We start from the raw sequence: 16,571 nt of genomic DNA, 5'->3' as shown, positions 1-16,571 counted from the left end.
GCGCGTTATCTTCTCGCGCCTTCGCGCGCCTGTTACCACCCGTCTAGTTGGCGAAGACTCCCTCCATTACATTAAAGAGGAACTTCTCTCAGTAGCTGTCCTTTGGGTCGAGTCGTATTCTCGTATCCTGGTCTTACTGTAGAACCCCCGTTAGCTTTAGCGTTTCACCTATAGTCAAGATTCCTCACCTTCAGTGATACAGTCATTCTTGCACGATGTGACTATTAATGTCACTGCATGAGCACAGCATAGTTGCCAAGCTACAACGGCCCTCCAGACATAGCTCTTCGAGAAGATATTCTTCACGGAATCTGGTACGCCCACTGATGCCCATCCATTCATGTAAAGGTGCATCCTATAAAGAGTTGAGTGTTAGAAAAGAAAATCTATTGGAATCGCACCGAGTTCGTATAATGTTTCGCTAGTGTATTGGCTACTGTGATGGGTCGGGACTTGACCGGTGGGGATTCGACCTCATTGTCGAACACCAAATCATTGTCAAGTGTTGGCTCCCAATTGTCTGTTTGCAGGGCCCCAGCTTGGTCTTCCAGCAGATTTTTCGCCCTCACTTTTGTTGGGGAACAAGGTACAATAACTTGCCTGCGACCACCGTTTGATACTGCTACCATCCTGGCATAGGCTGTTGTCGTATCTTTGTCTCAATCAGACTCGTTGCGGTAGGCCACATATTTTCTTTTCTTTGACATCAGTAAGGCTCGTTTGAGGGGAAAATGATACTAGAACTTACCAGTATATGCCTGCTCCCGTGAACGAATTCCTCCCTCCCTCGAGTCATAGTGCTTCAAGAAAGAAGCATGCACAAAAGAAGCTGTTAGATGATCACGTTAGTAGATACATGAATATAACAGGAAATACCTGGTCGATTCATCGCTCATTCAGTTCCTTGCATATATGCACCGAGACCTGTTGAAATATTTTAAAGTCTATAGTTGAAAATTTGACATTTAACCCAAACCTTCAGACATGTCTACCGCTACTATGCCCCCACCCTTGCCTGAGATGTCCATCGCTCATATGCCTCCACCCTCACCTGAGGCGTCCAGCAGTCCTATACCTCTGCCCTTGCCTGACAGCAATACTCCGCACAACACTGGGGATGTCTTCCAGTGTGGACACACAGATATTGAACTTCAAAGTGTCTGTGGTCCATGCGGTCATCGAGTGGCTCAAGTTTGCATGCCAGACTGCTGTGGTGAGATCAATTCAGCACTGACAGAATCCAGCACTCACCCATCTATTAGTTAAGCTTGTAGCAGCCGCCACTGTAGAGTTATTGCTCAATCATCCAGCGAGAAATGAATCTTTCCGTGCCATGATTCGTCAAGTTATTATGGAGGAAGCAGAACAGGATTACAATGCACGACTTCAAGCATATGAGGCAGCTGTAGCCGCAGCCACTGAAAGCACTAACACCATGACAAATGTTGATTTGACAGAAGACTCCGCCACAGATGAGTGATCATGTATGTCAAATCTTACCAAATATATCGAAACATTTGTTGAATGTCCTGTTCCTTCAAATTCAGTGTTTGTCACTAGCGTCGAGACTCAGTTAGTTACACTTTGTATTTCTCGCTTACATAATGAAACTTCTGCGTTGTGTCTATGATGTTGTGTGTTAGTGCTCGTTCACCAGAAAATAAACAATAACTTGAAACCTTTGTTATCTGCAGACAGTGCTTGACATTGGTCTGAGTATGTTATTGATTTGATGAGCTCGCTCTGAGTCCAATACTGTGCGTTGTGAATGTACTTACTAAGTAGTTGTTTACATAATCAATGAAGTTGCGTTGAAGACATATGCATGGCTTGTGTTAACTCAGTCCTCGTAAAAATGAACAATATATCAATGTTCCTTGCCATGTACCTTCATTAACTGACACTGGTTAGTTTGTTGATGTGCCTATGAGCAACTGTGTGTTGTGAACGCACGATCAGACTCACGCACTAACTTTTGCCTCTGGACAGTCGACTTGCCGGATGCTTCACCAGGTTATGGTCCTACCGTCCAATCAAGATCGCTAAAACATGGGTCAAGTTAGCAGTCCCACCATCAAATCATCAAGATTGGACTGGTATGTAGCTCTGAGTCATTAATTTATAGTAGTTCGTTGATTTGAGCAATCGTCAGTGCGATCGCATGATTGAATTCGCATCCTGAGCCTTAGACTCGCTGAGTTATGGTCCTACTACCATCAAATCAAGATTGCTGACACACAGGCCTATGTAGCTCAATGCTATTACCCTCTGTCCCATTATCAAACGACATGGACTTGAGGCTTTGAAGCGGACATCTTCAGTGAGATATGATTCATTGTTTCCATTAATGATTGATTGACTTTGCGTTTACATTCAGTTCACGCATACTACGTACATTACTCCTCATCGCAGATCATCGATTTAAGGTAATCAAATTCACTATATAAAGGTGCTGCTTTCGGTTCCTCACACTATGATCTTTTCTCATGGTTCGCCTCACTATTCACCATACTGTTGAAGCCAAACAGCAGGCTGCGCGCGAGAAACGCAAAAGATACTATGAAAGGTAAGTTTAGTTGTTATTATTGGCTCTCTCCCTGCAACTGAAGTATTTAGGCACAGAGATGCCATTTTATTGAGACATTGTCTCTGTCGCACGAACAACACTCCTTCTGTCACAGCCGAGTCTAACATGAACGACCTATCGGATGATGAGGTTGACTTCGAGGCAATGTACTTTTTTTTTCAATGATAATTAAATTGTGTCCTTGACGATCTACTGTAGTATCACTTTGTCTGATTGTCTGGGGCTCATACATGATGCAAAGAACAAAGTCCTGGCACTTGTTCCTTCCGGGATACCTACAACATATGTCGAGGGCATCCTCTGCAAATACGCTATGTCGTTACGCACCAGTGTTGCCGGGGACATTGGGATATTCTGGGATGGGCTCAAGCTCGTTGAGCCATATTTGTTGTGGGCACAGCAGGGGCAGGATAAAATTTTTGACATGTGTGGTGTATGTGATGAATGGCGTGCTGCTGACGAGGTTTCCAGATTCATTGGACATCTGGTAGCTATGCTGGAGGATCTTCACAGACTAGCCGTTTGGGGTGACCTCGACGAGGCTTATTTACTTGGGGAAACGATGTACCAGAAGACCTTGGGACTGGAGGCTCCTGGAGTCTAGCCACTTGTTTGTTTTTTTAGAATATACAATACACTTATTGCCATGATCTAAACAGCGAGCACCGAAGAAAATTAGATCTAAGAATTGCGTGTTGCATTGACTTGATGTGAGATACAAAAGTAATTCAACGTAATGTGTATCTAAGCGAGCATGAACTCGATGTCTAGCCTAGCGAGCCATCAATCGATAAGTCTATTATGGCCAGTTACACGTCCTCTTCGATGATGATGCATTTGCCAGAGTATCAGAGCGACCCTGTTTCTTGCTACCACTGGAAGCCACAGACTTTGACATAGAACGAGTTGCTATGAGCCGATCCAAAACCCACACGACATCGTCAGCAGCATCTTCCCATCGTGAATCTTTGTACCCTTTACCATCTGCACCATCTGCCCACCATTTCAAGGTAGCTACAACCGAGAGCATGCCATTTGCACCTGGTTTGTTGAGGGTGTCCCAGTTGCCGTCATCTGTGCGAGGGAGAATTGCACTTGTCATAAGTGTCGGGGCCTGACATTTTCTCCACTCCGGTTGAAGTGTGATCCACCAGGACCACCATTGCAACATGAATGCATTGAGATCAGGTATGGTTGGTTTCCCTTTACGTCCACGGGAAATCCACCAGTGGACTTCGACTGGACAATGTTCGCATCCCAAGGCAGCCTTCTCGTTCGCAAAGCCTGACGCATCCTCAAGGCATACCAGCTTTTCAAACAACTGGATCACACGAGGAGAGGCCGGGGCGGGATTCATCAACTGTTGGAACAGATTGTTGAACCACGGTGGGCTGGGTGGGAGTGCAGGCAGGCTAAGGGATATGTTGCCATCATGAGAGGCTGTACATAAACCTGAATGACTGATCGTGGCGCACAACAGAAGCATCAATTATGTACCGTTTGCAGTCTTATTTGAGTTGACCGTGTGCTTGTCCCAAGTTGTGGTGTCATGATCGTCCACAGCCCCTTCTATGTCCCGTTCAGCAGAGGGCGTCTCATCTATAATGTGATCATCAACAGGCTCGCGAAGACCCTGTCCAAGAATCTCGGCTGTTGTGGTAAAATAATGTTAATACGTCAGCATACTGAGCACCGATACTTACCAGGTGGAGCAGGTGGTTGATCAACAGCCATCCCAGAGTCTTCTCTGAGACGCGGATCAATTGTATTGTCGTTGAAAGTTGGGCGGGCGATGATATTGTCAAGAGGTGGCTCAACGATAACGGTAGATGTGATTGCTAAGAAGATATCGATTTAGTACGCTTGTATAACATATTAAATAACACATTTACCAGGTGGAACAGGAGGACGATCGGTGCTTATCTCGGCATCGTCAATGGGGGTGTCAGCAGTGCTCTCGTCAAGCTGGTCAATTTCTTCTGTGTCATCCAGCATCTCAGATGCACGAGCCGACACTTCAGACGTGCAATCGCTTCGCCTTACGTTGAGTCGTGCGAGAGCTGCCGCTTTGTGGTGTGGATTGAAGTAGGTAACACCATAATGTCCTTTTGGCGGTGAAAATGGTAGTACCTTGTTAGAACGATGATGTTCTTCTTCACTGTCCGTGTCTGTAGAGCTTGATGAAGCGGAACCTGAAGATGAGGAAGACGAAGACGAGCTGGAGGATGTGGAAGATGATTCTGATGATGATTTGTCCATCTCAGAAGGTTTGGAAGGCTTGCGTCGAGAAGTACGAGCCCTTTTGGTACCTTTCTGCTTTGATTTCGTTTGGTGTGATCTATATTTGGCCTTTGTCGGTTTATTCGCTTGATGATCTTCCCGATCCTCCTGAGCATCAGATTGATCGCCTTCATCCGTAATGGTGAACAGGTTGTTTAAATCGTCCAGGAGGCGACGAGAATCACAATCCTGTTTACCTGACGATGTTTAGCATATAGTTAGATGATAGAATTTTTTTTTTAAAAACACACTATATGCATGCGATAGGTAGTCTTGAAAATGCTTTGTGACCATCTTAAATTTTGCTTTATCTTGGGTCTGCCAATTGCATGGTTTCAAATTCAGATCAACGCCCTCGTGCATGCTTCCAGTGTGACATTAGTTCTGTGTTAGAACAATATCGACAAACATACCTGACGACAGTGATCTTCCCCTGCTTCCGAGGTTCGGGACCACCAACCAAAAGGGATACATGCATGCCGAGAGTTTCAGACATACCAGAAAGAATCGGTCCAGCAAAAGTTGCCAAGTTATCCAGGGCCCTAGTTTAGTCTTCAATACAGATACAAATGAATAGATTCGAACACTTACACTTGTCTATCGAGAGGAGATGTGGACAGAGGTGCTTCGAGCCGGTCGTTCCACTCTTTGACTGCTGCTTTACCCTCTGCTTGCGCTTTATCCCTCCAATCCCTCTGCTCTTCTTTGGACAGCTTTTTGAAGCGTTTGCATGTGATCTGGTCGCGAAAGGCTGCCATCTTCTCCTTAGGCAGCCTGGCCTTGCGCCACTTCTTGAGAAAACGAGACTTGACCTCGGTCTCAAAATGGTCTTTGGACCACCGCTGGTGTGCTTGCAAGGCCTTCGGTTTGTGTCGTCAGACACCAGAAAGTTGGCTGAGGAGCCGGGTCCACTCATTGTTCTCCGGCTTGCCGCGGTGGACGAACAACTTCTTTGGGGACTTGGCACAATAATCCAGCCAGCTCGTGATCGCCTACTTGAGGGTTAAGAAGTCTATAGATAAATACATGTATTAATGCTTACCTTTTGCATCGCAAGAACCTTTTGCGATTTTTGTGCGAGTTCGACCGGGGAAAGCGACTCCTCCGGCTCCATTTGCAATGGACCGTGTTCCAAGGGCTCATCTGATACCTTCAACTTCCAATGATACTGCTTGAAGTATTCTTGCATGACCTCGTGTGCATAGTCCTTGGCTCGTAACCTTCCTTGATTGACGCGCTCGCGGTAAGTAGACAAGTGGCTGTTGAGAAACGCCAGGCGCAAGTTTTTCGCCCAGTTACGAAACAACTTTTCTATGTAGGCATTGGGATCATCAGTGTTTGGTTCAGGAGCTGGTGTGGGTGTTGCATCTGGGTCGGGCAATGGGCTGGACAATGCCACTACAGGTGGGGCCATGTCGTCTGGTGCCGGATTGCTTGTTCTATAGATAAAGTTATCAGTAAAAACCACCAGAATTAAATCAACTTACTCCATCCGTGAAATATTGAGAGAGAGTCGAGTATAGGGAGTGGAGAACGAAGGTAAGTATTGACCGATTGTGATCAGTCCCACCAGATATGATATATATGTGCATGTATGTATAGTATATATATATCAATATATCTATATGTATTATATATGTATATACCAGGAATATTGGGGGCGGACATTTCAGTGGATGATGGGATGCCTAGAAGGAGGGCCTTAGCCATGAGCGGTACTTGCCAGCATCGTTGGTCAAAATGTGCAGTTGGTAGTTGCCGTCGAAAGTGTCTATTCCAAAAGTGGCAACTACCATCTATATTAGGTCTAATACTACAACTACGGCTGTTAGTGCAGCCATTAGCAAAGCGCGTGCAGTAGTAGGCCGAAGATTTGTATTTTTAGTCTGAGTGTTTGTGTGAAAACAGATGATAATTTCGGTCAGGGGAAAAAAAAGATACATGAAAAGTCTCAAGTACTAAGTATATATGATAGTGTGTGAAGCACTGTTCGGGGCCAAGTAGATAGTGGTAACATGTATTAAGGGTCCACAATGCAAGTAATGAGAACATAAGCAATATAGCTTCGGAAATATAGTCAGTCTAATGCAAACAAGATAAAATATGTACCAATGGACAAGCGGAGGACATGGGTAGGACAGAGGAAGGATGCGCAATGGAACTGAAGAAAAGCCAATGCAAGCCGATGCACACACGTGAACTGTGGCCGTCGGCTGACAATAGAAAAGATGTGCACCATGTTAGTGATAGTGCACACTGCGTGAGGACCTGAGGGATACTGCAAAAATAGCCTCTATGAGGCTACAAGGACTCCAAGTCCTACAACAGGACACAGATAGGACAAGTGCACAGGATTTCAGGTCAGCTGATGTGGCCAAAACATCGGGTCTGCTAGTCAAAGTGTCAGGTTACATCAGGTTTGTGTTGGATTGAGTGAGTTAGCATTGGGTTACATCGGGAAGTGGTTAGTGCATGACAGGCATTGGACATGTAGTGGGAAATAAGTGAATACAAGCCTAGCGTGAGCTCGAGTGCTACAATGGTGTGTTCATCCTTCGTGCCTAGGTAATATTGTAGGACACAAGGTGAAGCTTCTGCATGGAATAATATTGTGGCTGCTCCAATTTTGTCATTGTGGCCTAAGCCATCAGTGTAGACTTGGATTGTTTTAGTTAGGTGACCATGTGCTGTGGCCGCTTCCTCCTATGTCATTGCAATGTTTGGTCTTGAAGGGGTTTTTCATGGAGGGGTGGCATCATGTGGGGATAAGGGTCTCGATGTCATCTGGGATAATAGAAAAGAGGTGAGTGAGTTTATGTAGCAAAGAACGATGGGATGATACATAGTGCTTAGCAACACATTGAACTGGATGATATAATGGGTGGGTTGCTGGGTGAGCAATGAGGCATACAATGGCTCTGTGACAGATATTGGGAAGGGCGAGGGATATGGGGAGGATATTAGCATGGGCTTCAAGTACATCTCCCGCTGAGGTGCTCATGGCTCCGGTGTGGTGACAACAGTCCTGCTGAGTGGAAAGGACAATGTTGGGTCTAGCTATGCCTAGCTGCGATGTCAGAGTAGACAGTGTTCGACCCAAGAGAATCTCTGTCTAGGCTCAGGCTCAAGAGAGAGGGAAAATAAGGAGAGTGAGAGAAAGAGGCACTCCAAGCCAATGACAGAAAACTGAGTTCCAGGAGCTAAATAGTGAGCTGAAGAAGCTACAACTAGGAAAGCTACAACTAGGGAATGCTACTAAATAACCCAATTTAATGGGGAGCGATCAAGAACTGGAAACAGAGGAAACTAGGTAATGACTGTAGAGTCCTAGGTAAAGGTGAAAGATGATTATGTAAGCAGCAAAACTGCGAACCTAATCTAAGGAAAGTGTCAAAAGGAGATACTATGTAAAAACTATCATTTGCAACCCAGGGAGAATCCGAGTGTCACACTGGTCATGGCCAGGGTGGTGATTCTCTGGATGGAGGTTAGTCTTTTGGCTACTCCTATTGAGCCTCTCTAAAGGATGTCAGATTGTTCTCTGAAGGCAGGCATGAACCACAAGTCCACAGCATAGGTCATCTTTGGGATTGCAACAGCTTGATAAAGCTGCTGCATGAGGTGTAGCAGTATTCCTTTGGCCATCATGGAGAGGCGACATATCTGATAGACATACACTGTGCCTTTGGCCACAGTATTATCCACCTGGATAGACCATCAGAGTTCCTGGTCTAGGATGACACCAAGGAAGCGATGAGTGGCCGATGGGAGTATGGTCAAGCCTTGGATGATCATGAGAGGGTGGGGCTTGTGTCTATTCATAGAGAAATCCATTAGTGCGAATTTGTTAGTTTCAAAGTGGGAGTTGTGAAGGTGTGACCATTCAAAGCCGCCGCTGGGGCAATCTAGCATGTCAGTGAGCATGGTGTGTATGGTCTCAAAGTCATCTGCTATCACAATGAAGGCCATATCGTCAATGAATGCCAGAGTCAGTTCCTTGAGGGATGCTCTTCCTATTCTGGGCTGTGTGACTTCTATATATAGGATCATGGACAGGGGGTCGCCCTGTCCTATACCATTCATGATTGGGATACACTCTGAAGTATATCTATCGAAATGGAGTTGCATGAATCTACCCGTCAGAATCCACTCGGTAAAGTCTACCAATTCGCCGGGGATACATATCATATGCATGTTATGAAGGAGCTGATGAGTGATGGCATTAGGGAATGCCCCCTTGATTCAGGAATAAGACAGAGGCCACTCAGTGGGATTGCCAGGCATCTTTGATGGTAGCTTCTAAGAGGTGCAGGGAGTCGGTACTTGAGCGGCCAGGTCTACCTCTGAAGTGAGTGTTTGGTAGTAGTTGATGATGTTCTAGAATAAAGATTAGTTGCTTGGCGACTACCGCTGTTAGGAGTTTACAGGTAGTGTTGAGGAGGGCGATGGGTCTGTAGGCTTTAGGGGCTGCATAGCTGGGTTTTCTGGGCTTGCGGAGGACTACAGTCATGAATTGGCACCATGGTTCATAATAGGTTTTGTGGGTAAAGACAGTGTTGAAGAGGTGGACGAGGTGCAGGACTAGAGTGAGCAAACATCACTTGAATACTATATTACAGATTCTGTTGGATTCTGGCGCTTTGTAGCTACTTAAATTAGCAATAGCTTGATAGATTTGGATCATGGTGAAAGGAGTGTGCGGCACAATAGGTTCTGGGTATATACAGTCTGGGGGTATATGGTTAGTAGCAGGAGAAGGTGGAAAGAAGGCTTCGGCAATTAGTAGACTTTTCTCATGATTAGTAGAGGCTTCAATGGATGAGCTGTCCTGTCGCTTGACAGTAAGAGTGAGAACACGTGTTTTACCTCCATCCTTGTAGTCAGACATGACATGACAATTGGTAGTCCAGATATTCTTGCCTTCCAGGTCTTCGAGCCAGTCTGTCCAGTGTTGTTGCTTTGTGAATGTGATGCAGCCAGTGTATTAATTCTTGAGAGTCTTCAGTTCATTGTGGCATTTGTGAAGCGGCAGTGCCCTCATCTTGTAGGCTAGCTGGCTGAGGCGGTTGACATTCTTGCGCATGATGGTGAGTTCCTGCGTCCACCACCTCTTGGAGTGTAGGCAAGGCTTTGAGAGTGGTACTTTTGCTGTGATGGTGGAGGTGATGGCATCAGTTATGTGTCATGCTGCGATCTGAAATTCATCATTAGTGGCTAGTGGTTGAGGAGGATAAGGAGAGAGAAGATTAGTAAGATGCTCATTGAATTGTTCCCAGTTTACTTCTCTCCAATTGCACTGCAGTTCTGTGTCAGTTCAAGGCATTTCTAATTCTAGTATTAAATGTATGGGGACATGGTCTGTCTTTGAACCTCTGAGTTCTGGTGTGGTAGTGCATGTGATGACTACATCAATAATTTGTTCCATACCAAAGACATTGTCGGGATATATCCAGTTGCCAGTGCTGGAGGATTGAAGTGTGGGGAGGTCACCTGGAAGGAGTTGTATCATGCCGAAGTCAGCAATAAGATCAATAAGAGGTTTAATGTGAGTATAATTATATAGGTGGTGGTTGCACATTTCCTCCCACATTGGATGGTGCCTATTAAAGTCTTCCATCCAGAGCATGTGATCATTGGTGGTGGGGTGGAGAGTTGTGATGTTGCCTTCAATGAATGTGTCTAGGGTTTCTAACGTTGATTGGAATTGACAGTTATTATAAATATTAAAGATTGTGCATTTGCCATAAGGGCCAGATAATTGAAGGAGAGTGATGTCGGAAGGTGGTAGCAGGATCTGTTTCCAAAGGTTGGTGTCCAAATGAGTACTGATAAGGGTTATAGTGCAGGTCCATTGTTGAAGGTGGGTGTAATGCTGAGTAGGATAGATGACATGCCAGTGATGGTTTGCTGAGATGTTGTGGAGAAAGTTTATGTGAGGTTCTTGGATGAGGATGATGTCCTATTTGGAGGCATTTGGGTTGTTGAGGAGGGACACTTGGGTGACCATGGAGTTATTGAGGTTCTGTTGCCATATACATAGTCGGATGGTAGGTTCATTGTGGTGTTCAGACATTAGATAGATTGGAAGGTAGGCTGCTAGGGAGGAAAGTAGATAGGTTAGTAGTGTTAGTGTTTATGGATGGAGAAGAAGAAGAAGAGAAACAATTAATAAGTTCTATGAGGGCTGGAGTCTAAGGACATTGTGAGGATCTTAGTTGATTTGGAGGGTGGGGTCGAGGTTGGAACAGAATGGTAGTTTGCTGGGAGGTAGCATGTTGGGGGGATTGAGTGTGTCGAGTTTGGGGTATGTTAGTGGGAGAGAATGTTGAGGCTGGTTGACGTGTGTCCAGGAGAGTTCCATTGGGAAGTAGGGCATAGAGTATTTTTTATTGATGAGTTTGCAATGTCAAGCAAATTCAGGGCATGATGGGTTCCAGCTGGCATGTTGGTCATTGCAGTAGTTTATGCATCCAGTGGTATTTGGAGCGGTACATTCAGAGGTGCGATGTTGATTGCCACAGGTGCCACATGTGTCGGTGGCTGCAGTGCAGTTCCATGTGATATGCCCATACTTTTGACATTTCGCGTAATGTATAGGTTCGTGTTTGTCCTTATGGATGGAGATTCATTCGTTGTCAATACATATACCTTCTTTGAGAATGAGGTTTGCTATGTGAGGGTCAGCGATGTGAAAGAGAGCAAACACCTTTTGTTGGTGTGGGAATCTGCGGGGGTGGCTTGATCCATCGAGCTGATACTATCAAGTTTACTAGGAGGTTGTTGTCTTGTTCTATTGATCGGAGGAGTGTGTCTTCATGAATCTGGAGCTGTATAGGAAGGTATTCAGCTACTATAGTGAAGGTGCAAGTACGGAACGATACTGCATTATCAAATTGTCCTTTCAATGCTTCCTTACTTGTTGGTTAATGAAGCCACTCTGCCAGTGATTCTGATTCAAGTTCTACAATAAGGCCTCCATTGTGTAGTGTTAGTACCACTTTGATGTTGCCAACAGGAGTGTCTCTTTTGCATATGTTAGCCAGTGCAGTTTTCAGCTTTAATACTATTGCAGTGTGTGGAGTGTCTGGATGGAAGAGATTGTCTCCAGGCATGGGGTCTAATAGGATTTGATGAGTATGGATGGCTGCATGGCTTACGGCCTTGTCGATTGATGGGGGTAGGTGTGCCACTGTTATGGAGCTATACATCTGAGTTTGATTAGCTGTTGCTGTGTTTGCGATGGGTGGAGTGGCCATGGGCTGGGAGAGGATTTGCTTTGAGATGTTGTTGAGTTGCTCCTGGGTAGTTTCAAGGGATGGAGAGAGGAGCTTGACAATGTTCTGGTAGTCTGCTACTGATGAGTGCAGATCATCTACAGCATTTTCGATATGGTCCGCTGTGATTTGTAGGCTGCTGTCCATTTCATCTCTGTCATTTGCTAGAGCTTTGTTGATTGTTTCTGTTTGGTCTAGAGTGTTAGATAGTTGATCCGAGGTGTGATGGCCCCCACAACATGATTGATTATGTGGGGGGTGAGGTCATCAACAAGCTGTCAGGCTACTTCTGTTGCGGTTTTACATGCTGTGTGTCTTTTGAGGATGAATGCAGCAGCTCGGATGGCTGCTATTACTGGTAGAGGGGTGGTGTCTTGCATCTGGGTTATCTGAAAAAGCACGGAGATCATGTGCATTATGATTAGTGGTTCATCGGGAAGGCTAAGCAAATTTTTGGCAAGGAAGTGCTCTGTGGATTCATAACTGGTCACCGCGCTTGTGAGCACTTCTATGTCACTCTGTAGTAGTAAGGATTTGGAGGATTGACACGTGGATGGGCCTGTGGTGGTTGGAGTTGTGGATGGCTTGGGTGAACCCGGAATGCCCTTCATACCCTTTGGCACAGGCATAAGAACAATTATTGAAATCTATGTAAAATTTAAAGAACTATAGTATATTTGAAAAACACAGAGAAGAAAATTAGCATTATTGTAAGCTGCTCTTTAAAGGACAATAGATGAAAAATATAGCATTATCCTTGAAGAAACATAATCAATTTTTGCATCATGTCCCACACACAGAAAATCATTGAAACATGAATTACTTTTTTTCAATGTTTTGACAGACAAAATGAGGGGAAAATTCTATCTTCTCAATCAATGTTTTTTGGATGTTTGGTGAAGGAAAATGGGAAAATGCCTGCAGTGTGTTTGGCTTGACTACTACCATTCGCAACTCACTATCTCTTAGTTCTTTCAATAGGCTTTGCTTAGTCATACTTTGGTACTTCCGCAAGTCTTATACTTCAACATACTTCAACATACCTGCTGTATTTTACTCTCAGAACCTTCGCTGTTCATCAGAAGCTCTTTGGACACTTCGCGCAACCTCGGACCTTCATTTCTAGATGTTGGACCACCTTCAGATGCATCAGACAAATACTTCAGTACTTCGGACACATCTTTGGAACATCGAGCACACTTTGGGTAACCTTTCTGTTCTTTCTACTTCGATCTTAACAAGACATTCCTTGCATTTTATATCAAGACATAGCATAGGTAGTCTCTTTGGGACAAATCATACTTGCACCTTTGAGTTTTGAAGGTAATACTTTTGTAGCACCTACACAGAATCAACTCTTTACAGCAGGTTTCCTCTTAAACAAATGGATAGGAGATGGAGTACTTGACTTCATCTTGGAAGTCATTCAAACTTGTTGTGCATGTATGGAATATTACTGAAGGTACCTGACTTTGCATTTAAATAATATATTACTAAAAAACAGTGTGGCAGCACTGAGTTATAAGCCATGACTACCCTCCTGCACAGACATCACCAGTCGAAAATGCTAACCAAATCATAGTAGAAGATGTACTCAAGCATAAGGTTCTTTCCATAAGGAAAGTGATATATTATGGTAAGCAGACATTGGTTTGAATGCTGTTATCCTCAGCAAGGTAATATTTAATGAGTTAGGAGAAGACCTGCTGTCACCTCTTGTGGGGCCTATGCCAGTGGTCCTACCTACCATCATCTGGTGGGCCCTGCATAGCATTTCTTGTACATTCGAGGAAAACACCCTCCAAGCAACATGGCATACTGGGGCTTACTATCAGGGTAGGAGTGTACTAGCCAAATGTCTAAACACTTGGCCAGGATTGAGTGGCTACTCAAATTTCTCACTAAAATGAAAGGTCTGGATCTATCACCAGAAGCTTTACACTGCCTCTAGGAACTACAAAGAAAATTGGATAAAAAAAAGACTGACCTATGTTCAGCAAACTTTCACTCATATAAAGAAAATACAGGAAGGGAACATGGATCAGGGAGACCCAAAGGGCCTAAGAGGTGCAAGACTGGTAGATAATGCAGAGGCCACTGTAGCACTCAACCTCATGTTGAGCTTATATTCAGCTATTTTCCAATGCATGTCAAATACCTATTGTGGGTTACTAATGTAATTGGTCCTATGCTATATTTAATAATAGATAGACAAGGTGAAAAATGCACCAGTAAAGTCAAACAGACACGGATAGGACATGGTATGGAGGATCGCAGGCCCCAAAAATAGATGGATGACCTTCGGACGACTTGAATGAACATGCAGAGCTTTCAGAAGGTAAGAGAAGTGTCGAGGAGTGTAATGTAAGATATCTGTAAGATTGGCAGGATATGTACCCAGTGCCAACCCAAGTGCTACACTGTTATACACAAATCACTTCCTAATGATATCTGATGCAACTTAATGCTTTGACTAGTGGACCTAACATTTTGGCCACATTGGCTGACCCAAAATCCTGTGCACTTGCCCTCCCCATGTCCTGTCCCATCTCGCTAGCCCTACTAGGTGTGTAGTTCTTTATTTTGCACATTACTTACACCATAGCCAATGTTATAAACTTAGATAAAATCTTTCATAACAGCTCTAATAAAGGAGATCAAGAGTATAGTATCAGGTAACAATGACCAGAGGTAGAACTATAGTGAAGTGATCGAGTATAGGCTAGTTTCTTCGCAAAGAGCTAGATCAGTAGGCACCCTCAGATCCTAGTTAAGTATCGGGGGGAACTAAGTAGATTCAAGTTAAGGAAAATACAGGGAGTAGCTAGGATTTATATATGTAAAAGAAGTGTGCACAGACCAGTTCATGAGACATTGTAAAAGTATTAGAAAAAAGAAGTTAGTGATAAGAAAAGTTCTCATGGTTGACATGAGGTGAGCTAGATCAAGAAATATAATACATGTGTAGTCCTGTAGGTGATGATGGGAAAATGATAGGATTATTGTAACAGCCAGCACTATTATATGTTTTTCTCATCGTCTACAGTACCTCATATTTTTTAGATATTCTGCTACTATGTTTGCCTATAGGTTTCCAAATTTCTATATACTTACATATATATTGGACTCCCTGTCACATTATTCATTATCCAAGTAGTAGGGAGCCATTTTCTGATGCTTAGGGGTCAAACCCAATAATTTGTAGTTCTTAGTTGATATTGCAAATATTACTGCTCTTTCTATCTGAAATACCTGTTATTGTTATCCTCATGCAAACTGCTCACTTTTCTAACATTCACTATCACTATTTTCTACAATCCACTGAACCCAAAACCTGCTAAACTCAAAAACATTGGACCCAACATTTTGGCATTGGACATTGTAGTTATATCTTTGGACATTGTTTCTTGCATTCAGAGTGAGCCATAACACCACTTTGGTGCTCTGAACCAGAAGAGCTTTTTGAGTACCTTCTTGATGGGTAAATAAGCAGGAAGGATTGTTGGGAACTTCCTGTGTGCTAAAGATACCATGAGTATTAGGTATATTAAAGAAAGGTATACCTAAAACTGGAAACCTAGATCTGGTAGATCTTCTCTTACATTCAAAACTAGATAGGATACTGGATCTTAAAGATCTTCCCACTACAGCTCCTTTAGTGCTTGTATAAGAAGTACCTCTCCAAAACAGAGGTCAGCTGAAGCATATGTAATATAATAAGGAAAATAGCTATATGTTCAAAATTTAGCTTGAGGATATAGGGATGGGCCAAACTTATAGGGTGGTGCTAATACTAATTTTACATATCTACTGAGAAACCTTAGGTCATTCTTTAAAACATTACCATAGGCCTAGCTTCCATAGTTACTGGGTGTTTAACAACACTTAGGTTGCTATTCAAAACATCCCTGATGAGGATGATGAAAGTAGCCAAGCACCCCTCATAGAAAGGGGTCTTTACTGAGATTAGTACATATGCCCCAGAGGATATCAACACATCAGCAGTAAATGTCAGGAAGCTCTTATCTAAGATTTTATTTCTTTAAGAAAGACAAAGGAGCACATGAGGTCTGGAAGTAAAGGTGTGGTGCTACTTACTTGCATAACTCAGTCATTTCTATATAGCTTGTCACAGTAGTAGGAGGGCTACCATGTAAACTATTATATAGATGCTGGAGGTTGTCTAACACCTTGGCTATGTCTTGATTTACATATAATTCTAAGATTTTCAGTTTTTTACCTGCTGGAGCTCTTTTATTACTATGGTAGTTACCATTTGAAGATCTAGCAAGTAAGAGGGGATAAGAGGAGGTAAGACAGATTGGAATTCAAAGAAACAAGTTGCTAGTTATATACTTTAAAGGTATAAAAGACTAATTGTATGTCTTGCCCCTACTCCATATAGGCTTAAATTCTCCTTAGGCAACTTG

The 16,571-nt window shown here is 43.7% G+C and overlaps 3 protein-coding genes across 3 annotated transcripts; 2 read left to right on the top strand and 1 right to left on the bottom strand.

Annotated features, from left to right (window-relative positions):
* Nucleotides 1-984: 984 nt before the first annotated feature.
* Nucleotides 985-1,480, top strand: F5147DRAFT_655361 (uncharacterized protein; the record flags this gene model as incomplete). Its single annotated transcript, XM_041433969.1, has 2 exons — nucleotides 985-1,213; nucleotides 1,263-1,480. 2 exons carry the CDS (start codon nucleotides 985-987, stop codon nucleotides 1,478-1,480), a joined length of 447 nt encoding a protein of 148 aa, XP_041289867.1.
* Nucleotides 1,481-2,486: 1,006 nt separating this feature from the next.
* F5147DRAFT_655360 (uncharacterized protein) lies at nucleotides 2,487-3,191 on the top strand (the record flags this gene model as incomplete). Its single annotated transcript, XM_041433968.1, has 3 exons — nucleotides 2,487-2,566; nucleotides 2,617-2,733; nucleotides 2,786-3,191. The coding sequence occupies 3 exons, from the start codon at nucleotides 2,487-2,489 to the stop codon at nucleotides 3,189-3,191; spliced, it is 603 nt and encodes a 200-aa protein (XP_041289866.1).
* Nucleotides 3,192-3,386: 195 nt separating this feature from the next.
* Nucleotides 3,387-6,359, bottom strand: F5147DRAFT_655359 (uncharacterized protein; the record flags this gene model as incomplete). The annotated part of the gene is made up of 10 exons (XM_041433967.1): nucleotides 3,387-4,027; nucleotides 4,085-4,237; nucleotides 4,291-4,425; nucleotides 4,480-5,064; nucleotides 5,119-5,231; nucleotides 5,281-5,409; nucleotides 5,459-5,717; nucleotides 5,751-5,859; nucleotides 5,910-6,306; nucleotides 6,355-6,359. The coding sequence occupies 10 exons, from the start codon at nucleotides 6,357-6,359 to the stop codon at nucleotides 3,387-3,389; spliced, it is 2,526 nt and encodes an 841-aa protein (XP_041289865.1).
* Nucleotides 6,360-16,571: the final 10,212 nt, after the last annotated feature.

Source organism: Suillus discolor (genome assembly GCF_016758755.1).
Source record: "Suillus discolor strain FC423 chromosome Unknown F5147scaffold_51, whole genome shotgun sequence".
NCBI lineage: Eukaryota > Fungi > Basidiomycota > Agaricomycetes > Boletales > Suillaceae > Suillus > Suillus discolor.
Note: the sequence above shows the minus strand (reverse complement) of the source record. Positions and strands in the feature narration are given on the sequence as shown.